The 8,297-nt window shown below is 58.2% G+C and overlaps 2 protein-coding genes across 2 annotated transcripts in view; one reads left to right on the plus strand and one right to left on the minus strand.

The window, feature by feature from the left end:
* The first annotated feature begins 254 nt into the window (after nt 1–254).
* Nucleotides 255–3,359, plus strand: FAM64A (family with sequence similarity 64, member A). The gene is made up of 4 exons (XM_004685114.1): nt 255–548; nt 1,860–2,152; nt 2,692–2,787; nt 3,326–3,359. Exons 1-4 carry the CDS (start codon nt 255–257, stop codon nt 3,357–3,359), a joined length of 717 nt encoding a protein of 238 aa, XP_004685171.1.
* Nucleotides 3,360–7,641: 4,282 nt separating this feature from the next.
* The window catches only part of PITPNM3 (PITPNM family member 3), a 66,365-nt gene continuing 65,709 nt past the window's right edge, over nt 7,642–8,297 (minus strand). The window contains exon 21 of the mRNA XM_012726092.1: nt 7,642–8,297. This exon is cut by the window's right edge and continues 1 nt beyond it. Coding sequence (XP_012581546.1) covers nt 8,001–8,297 — 297 coding nt within the window. The 3' untranslated portion in view covers nt 7,642–8,000.

Consider the following 8,297-nt stretch of genomic DNA (forward strand, 5'->3'; position numbering starts at 1 on the left):
CAAGAAATGGTGACCCGCTTTGTTCAACCTTTGCCCGTTTCTGGGCCTTGTTGACCCCTCTTCCAGAAAGCTTCCCACCCCCAGCCTGGGCCATTTACCCACCCCACAGGCCTCCATGCCATCTTTTTCCCTGCAGGGGGGGGTCTCTGTGGGGCCTGGGGATGGAATGGGGTGGGGTTTGGGGGGGGTTGCTGACCTGCCTTTTGACCCCCTCCCCAAGGTCTGGTGGGCAGAGCAGACACTTAACCAGGCAAATGGCCTCTCGATGGACAGGCCTGGGGGCCTCCAAACGCCGGAGATCTCTCCAGGACCACAAGCAGCTGGAGGAGAGTGACGGGCTGTCACCTGCAGTGAACCATATGGAGACCTCCAGTGGGGCCCTGGGCTCCCTGTGCAGACAGTTCCAAAGGAGGTTGCCCCTGAGAGCAGTCAGCCTCAACCTGGGGGCAGGGCCCTCCTGGAAACGTCTGGAAACTCCAGAGCCGGGACAGCAAGGCCTCCAGGCTGCTGCTCGCACAGCTAAGAATGCCTTGGGTGCCATGTCCCAGGTAATGCCGACTGCTAATTGTCCCTCCATGGAGTGCTTCCTTGGTGCCAGGCAGGTGCCACCCCCAAAAAGCCCCCAGGAATGTAGACTCCATGAGTGAAAATAACAATTTTGTGTACCCAATTATCAACAGTTCCTGGCAGCTCAACATATAGATGAGTGAGTGAATGAAAATAGTGTCATGGAGGAATCAACCTCACAATACAATGATCACAGCAGTCAAGCAGGAGGCTAATGGTGGCGGTAGGCCAACAAAAGTTTAGTCCAGGAAGGTTTCCCGGAGGAGGTGACTTCATGAAATTCACTTCAAAAGGGCAAGTATGAAGGGAGTGTGAGATCAGACCTGCAACTTTGGGGAGAACAAGATGTAGAAGAGACCTGGCAGGAACTTAGCCTGGGTGCAGCCAGAGGACAGAGCACAGTGGGGCTCAGTGTACTGAAGGTAATTAGACCCTCCCAAGAGCCAGGGGGAGGAACTTTCTACAGGGGGGGAATCAAGTCTAGTCAGCATATCAGAACTTGCTTTTTAACTACCTGTTGGAAATCATCATCGCTCCTGATGATTTTGGCCCAGGGGAATAAACAACTTTTTAGGAGCTAAAAGTTCGAAAGGTAAATTGAAAGGACCTGGATTCTGATGAGCCTGTGGGCAAGAAGGTGTCACATGTGGGGTGTGAAAAGTCCTTTTCTAGGGAGAAACTTCCCAAGAAGCAGAGAAATGAAGTGAAGTATGCTGCCCAAGGTCATGTACCTTACAATATGGCCAGATGACACTCTGGTCTAGCTCTAACTTCTGGACTCTAGTCTGCCAACACAAAGACAGTCTGCGGAGGTGCCCCCCAGCCCTCACCCAGACCCAAAAATTAGGGCCTGGCTCTCAGGGCAACAAGGAGCCAGAGAAGGCCTCTGAGCAGTTGAGGTCCCCACGAGCATGCACAGGGCTGCCCTGGAGATGGATCCCTGGAGCCATGAGGAGGGGGGCTAGAGCAAGACCACGGGCGGGGGGGCAGATTATCTCCTGGCAGACTGGGGGGAGGCTCGGCCTCCCTCTTCACTCTGTAGGTCAGTTTGTACCCCCAAAGAGGGTCTGGACTTAGACAAAGGGAACCTCCGAGGCCACAGTGGTTCTGACCACAGGGCTCAGAGCCAGGTCCCTGGGGTGGGACTCAGGGCATCCCACTCCCCTCTAGCTCCCCAAAGCTGCCTGTGTTTGCAGGGCAGCTGGTGGGCTGAAGGGTTGGAGGTGCAGCCTGAGGGCTACCCCACCTCCCTTGACTTTGTCTGTGCCTACCTTTCTGTGTGCCTGCCACAGAGAATCCAGGAGTCCTGCCAAAGTGGCACCAAGTGGCTTGTGGAAACCCAGGTAAAAGCCAGGAGGAGGAAGAGAAGGGCACAGAGGGATGGGAGCCCCCCAGCTCAAGGCCTGAATCAGAGGAGTGCCCCATCTGGAGTAGCCCCCGCCCACTCAAACCTGGGCCTCTGGGACAGGAGGCATCCCCGCCCCTCTGCCCAGATAGGTCCCTGTGCCCAGCCTCTGCGGCGCTCCAGGAGGGAGGCTGCCTTCCGGAGCCCCTACTCCTCGACAGAGCCGCTCTGCTCCCTCAGGTAAGAAACAGTGCCTTGCCCCCAAAACACTAACTGTACCCCAGGGGCTTCTGAGTCCTCCCTTGGGTCACTTGGCATCAGGGACACCTGAGTTAAGTCACAGCCGTGTTCTGACGCAGCTCTGTCCCCCACTTGTGGCAATCTGAGGAAGTCCTGTGGGGCTTTAGCTCCTCCATCTGTAGAAGCTCTGGCCACCATACTCACCTAAGGCCCCCCGGCGAGACCAAAGGCAGGTTGTGAAGCCATCTGGAGGCCGAGGCTCAGTTTCCAATGGGGGGACAGCGGGGCTCACCTGTCAGTAAGCTCCCCTGCCCTTGACTTTGGCCTCATGGGTCTCAACCCTCCTGATCTGCCAAGTGCTCCCAGTCACTCAGATGTCAATAACTGGAGTAAGGAGCTGGGGCTGAACATTCCCAGCACCCTGTAGACACACCCTGGGCCTGGAAGGCCAGGCCCCAGCGGGGGGCAGGGGGGGAGTTGAAAGCGGCTTCTGCATAGATTCCCCAGTAGTTACCAGCATGGCGTTTCCTTCTGCTCAGCGAGTCTGACAGTGACCTAGAGCCCGTGGGGGCCGGAATCCAGCACCTCCAGAAGCTGTCCCAGGAGCTGGGTGAGGCCATAGTGGCTGAAGAGAGGTGAGCTGGCATCCCATGCTTCAAAGTGAAATGGCTGGAGGGTCCCCTTTTAGACAGGCCTGGCTGCAGCCCTCTGTGACCTGGCCAGACCCAAGCCCTCTCTGAGTGTCAGTCTCATCAACAGCAGGGGAGGGAACAAAGGATCTAGACTGGGTGGTAGTTAAAGGGTACACTCTAGATGTGCTGAGCCCCTAGCCTCGGTCCCCACGTTTGCCCATCACCTGGACCTCACAGGGCACCTCGTTTCTGATAGACTGCCCTTACCCCTACTTGGAGTGTGGCTCTATGCTCTGCCTGGGCGTGGAATTGGGAGCGGCAACATGGTTGCTATGGAGGTGCCAGCTGTCTGTTCAGGACTCTGCCTGGGAACAGGCCTGGGTCTGGGCTGACCCCACTTGTACAGTGCCGTGATGTCTGCAGGGCCCGGCTAGCTCTGTCAGGTGGGCCCTGTTCCCGCCATGGTGCCAGGTCCAGGCTGGCAGGGTCCCTCTGCCTGCAGCACCCGGGCCATCTGCCCCTTCCACTCTCTCATCTCCAGTGGCGACATGACCGTTTCTCTCATTCGTAACTGAAGACTGCCTTCAGGTAACACCCTCCTCCCAAGCATCTCTCTCGCTGTCTTCATCCCCTCCACCTCTTCATGCATCAGTGCATATGCAGAGAAGGAGACATAGAAAATATCTTTTCTGGGAAAACCCACAGAACTGATGAGCCTAGTAGAGTAATAGAAAGCATGCTGAGGGCCCCAAGAGATAAAGACAGCTGGCTTCCAGCTCCTCATCCTGGGGGGGCTGGAAGGCTGTGGTGTCCCCCCTTCCTCTGCCTTGAACACAGCAGAGGGCAGGAAGGTAGCTCTGTCTTGCAGGAAACATGCCCTGCCTGACCACACCCTTGCACCCAGGATCTGCGCCTCCCGAGTCCCCGGAGGAAGGCCCAGGAGTCGCCGCACCCACGAGCTGCCACCGACAAGGCCCCGCTGGCACGGGCCCAGATGCAGCTTCTGGGGCCTCTGCTGTGGTCCTGCTGAGGCCACATCTGGGCCCAGCAGTGACCGCCTGCCACAGACTGGAGTGACTGGGAAGCTTTAGAGCAATTGGGGGAGCTATCCATTCTACTCCTCTTTGGGGCTTAGAAACACTCACACTGGAGCTCGTGGTGACTCCATGTGGAAGCTGAAGTGCAGGAACTAGTAGGTATCTGAGAGCTGCGAGTGCCCGGGCGTGGATGCAGGGAACTGGTGTGTGTGGCCAGTGCCGAGGCTCTGGGGGGCCCAACTCTTGTCCCTGCTTCCCCCAACAGAGCCCTGGCAGGAAGCGTGGCAAGAATTTCTAAACTGTAAGACCCTGGGCCAGGAGACACCTATTTTTATATTCGCAGCACAGGGCACTGTGGGTGTGCAGGGAGGAGTAGAGATTTCTGCCCTTTGTGAATTATTTTTAAAAATCTGCTTTGTCATTTTATTAGAAAGAACCAATGTGTGACATTCCTAGATAACATTGCTTTTCCATAATAAAGACTCTGCTGTTTTTGACATCTCTTCCCTGTCACAGTCCCTCCAGGCCCTGGGCCAGGGGACTGTGGGTTGGGGTGGAACTTGGGTCCCCTCATCCAGCCCAACTTCCAACCTCCATCCCCGCCGCCCCAGGGCCAGAGATCCATGGAAAAGCTTTCTGAGCTCATTTCTGAGCCAAACACACTCTAAAGGCAAATAAGGTTTTTATTTAAGTGACAACGTTTGAGAGTTAAAAACCAGCTCACATCAAAATCAAGACCAGTTGTAAAAATCGTTTAACTCCATAGTATTGGTTTGGTCTTATTAGAAATCAGATATTTTTACATTTTCTTTTCTAACGGATTTTGTACAAGGCAGCCATAAGGAATATAATAAACCTTTTCACCACAGGACCACCCACCACAGATAATACTGGAAGTCACACACGTACAAATGGTCAGACCAGACAAGCTGCCACCACCGAGTAAACAGACAGAAAAAGACAGTGGGGTCCTGCGAGCGCCTGCCCTCCTGTCAGGCCCCGCCCTGGTGTCCCCTGCTTTTCAGGAGGGTGGGGCCGAAATGATTTTCCTCCCAACCACTGTGGGTTTCTCCGGGAGGGCAGGAACGGGGCTAGGCCTCTCTGCTTGGACCTAGCCCTAGGACTTTTAAGAAAGTTCCCTCAAGCCCAGGAGGGAAAGGAGAAGGTGTGTTCTGGCAGAGCCAGAGAGACTAGGTTTGCAGAGCACTTGGCACCTGAACCCCAGGGGTTCTGTGGGAAATTCAGTGGTTTAAGGCGCCCCTCCCAGGCAGGGTTCTGGGTGGCTGTGAGGGAATACCCACGGCTACCTCGGGACCTGTTTCTGCCTGCCTGGAGGTCCAGCTTTCATTCAAAAGTTGGTGCCAGGTTTTGTCTGCAGGACACTCCCAGATGCAGGTGTGGGCTCTAACGTGGTGAAAGTTCACTTTAAAAGCCACGAGATCTAGGCTCCCCTCTTTTCAGAGAGCCCGCCCTCAGTTTTGTCTGGATGCTGGGGCTTGGCATGTTTGCCTTCTGCAGCCAGCACCCAGACAGGAGGGCCATTCATCCAAATGCATGATAGAGGAATTTTCAACATTTGGCAGAGCTTAAGGGGTGGGGGTGGGGGACCGAGAGTGTTAAAAAAGCCTGAAGAGCATGGCCTAGCTGAGGGTGCTCCCTGAACTCCCAACCGTGAGGGGTGGGGTCGGCGGCAGGACAGCCCCCTGCCCCCCCCCCGCGGGAAAAACAAACATGCCACGTGAGAACGAGGAGCTTTGGTCAGGCAGGAAGATCTGTTTCCACCTCCAGGGCAGCAGGCGCCCCAGGAGCTGGAAGGATTCTCTAGAACACATTCTGGACAGGGCTACAGAACTACTGAGGGGCGAGGCAGCAGCACCCCCTCGGGAAACGACACAACTTGGTTCTCTTTCTCCAACCGAACTGGACAGACACGACTGAACGAACCACTAGTGTAGAAAGTGCATGTGGATTACGGAGTTGCTGTGACAGAACTTGCACAGGTGTGGGTCTGCCTCTACCCACCCACGGACACGTTCACACACAGCGAAAGCTCCTGGGCGTCGGGGCCACAAATGTCTCACTGTACACCATCGGCATCTCCGGGTGAGTCCTTGGAGCCACAGAACCCCACCCTCGGGGCCCAGGGGCCCAGCACTCCTGTTTCTAGCCCTGGGGTGCTCAGAAAGGGCAGCAGGAATCTCACCCCAGTTGTCATTTGAGAGGAATGCATCGGTGGCTTCTGTAAAAGATGGTGGCGTTTCAGAGAAGCGACCTCTGCCCGTTTAATTCTGTTTGGGAAAGGATGGATACGGTGGAGGCCCTGTGAGCCTTACAGAGAGCCAAAGTGAAATGGTCAAAGGGGTGTGAACTGCCATGAGGCGGGACCAGAGGAAGCTAAGGGGGGTGCCCCCCTTCCCAGCAGACTTGCCAGCAGCTCTGGGTACAGCGGGGCCGGAAGTAGAGCAGAGAGTTATTGGGTGGACTTGACAGGAGCTGGCAGACTAGAGAAGCCACGCTGCTGGTAAAGAAAGCAGGAGTGGGGGCTGGGAGCCCAAGCCCCTCCAACCCCAGCAGGGCACCCAGTTTGCCAGGCAACTTGCAAGGGTGCCAGCCACCCCCACCCACAGCCGCTGTCAGGGAGGACATTGGCCACACAGGAGCTGCAAGAGGTAGACATCGAGCGGAAGCAACGCTGGGTTGACACAGGTGCCGGCTGTGTGTACGGGCGCGGGCCGCCGGGGCCACAGGGCTGGCACGGCACCCTGGCTGAAGACCACGGCCAGCCCCCGGGGGCTCAGGCAAGCCAGGGCGACCCACACGGCTGCAATGGCGTGGGCCTGGGCCGGGAAGTGCGGGCGGGGGGTGGAGGAGACCTGTGCTCAGGCCAAGGGCCCAGCAGCTGGTGTTCCCAGACCCCAGGAGAGGTGAGTCCTGCCAACTTCAGGGGCAACCCAGTGGGGGCCAAGGGCAGAAACCACACAGAATGGCAGGGGAAGGAAGGGGCACAACAGGGAATCACATAAACCCCCAGAACCCTGGGATCTCAGCTCAAGCCTTTCAGGAGCCAATAAAGAAATCCATCTGAGAGCTACCAGGGACCAAGATGAGTGCCCTTCAGGGGGTGGGGGATGTCCCTGTCCATGGACACCAGGCCTGGGCAGCAGGACAAAGCAGCCTCTCCATGGAACACAGCTCCTGGCCCAGCTTCTCCCACAGGGGCTTCCCTTTAAGTGGCTGGGCACAGCTCCTCCTCCGGCCCACCCGGAACCCCTCTTTCAGGCTGGGGGGAAGGTGTACATCACTGGGCACTCTGAGGGGCCTGGAGGCCTGAAAAGCCTCGGGGCAGAAGTGATTCGAGGAGTCAAAACCTGGTCTCTGAGGAGACCCCTCCAGTTACTTAAGGAAGGCAGGGCCCAGAGCGGGCAATCCATGGGCTGCAGGGCTCAAAGCCAGCCCAGCTAGGCCAGAGCCCACGGCGAGGGCCTCACCAGGGAGGGCACCAGCAGGAACCCCCCGGAATGGGCATGCCTGTCCTCAAGAGTCCCAGGAGAACGGTGAGGAAACTGAGGACAAGAGGGCGACAATGGACAGACCGTCAGCACCAGACCCACCCCCCAAGGGCGGTGGACGGACGCCGAGGAGAACACAGCTCGAGCCCAGACAACATCCTCACTCCCGGGAAGTGTTCGCTTCGCCCCAGGAGAGCCAGGCCCAGAGGTGGAGCCGGGTGTCTCGGGGAGGGCGGGCACAAAAGCCCCTGCCCCTCCACCAGGTAGCCAAGAAGCTGTGCTCGCCAGCCGCCAGCCGCTGTTGATCCCTGGTCAGGGGCTGCCCCCTTCGGGCCTGCCTAGCACTCCTGCCAGAGCCCGGGATCTCAAGGAGATGGCTGACTCGCTGAGCACTCCAGCTCCAGGCAGGCCTGGCCTGCTCCCCAGGATTGCACTATCAACTCTGACTGGGGCTTGTGGCGCAGGCACGGGCTGAGACCCCGGGATCTCACCCCCTGCAGCCCAGGGGCCCCCTGGCGGGGCAGAGTCCCTCCCCTCTCTAGCTGGACACTGCTGGACAGACACGGGAGGGAAAAGCAGGAAAAGGCCTGTGTCGGAGACGGCAGCCCCTCCAGTCCCCACAGGTGGCCTGGTAGGGCCCCTCCCACCCTGCTAGTGCACAGCCTGGCCCTCAGGGCACCGACTCGAACTTGGGGGGCCCACGCGCCCAGCTGAGCGCGGCCAGGGGCCGCTCGTGATCTTTGTCCGACTCGGGCTGGCTCTGGGCACGCTCGGGTTTGGGGTTGGCCGGTGGGTCGGGCTGCTGCACCGACATGGTCCTGCGCAGGTGGTTGCGCTTGCGCAGAAACTCGGGCTGTGCGTGCAGGCCAAAGCTGCCCTTGCGCAGGATCATGCGCGAGTTGTTCTTCTTGGGGCGGGAGCGGTGGCTGGCCTCCAGCGCAGCCAGGTGCACTGCGTAGCCTTCATT

The sequence above is a fragment of the Condylura cristata genome, unplaced genomic scaffold (genome assembly GCF_000260355.1).
Source record: "Condylura cristata isolate star-nosed mole 26May11 unplaced genomic scaffold, ConCri1.0 scaffold00017, whole genome shotgun sequence".
NCBI lineage: Eukaryota > Metazoa > Chordata > Mammalia > Eulipotyphla > Talpidae > Condylura > Condylura cristata.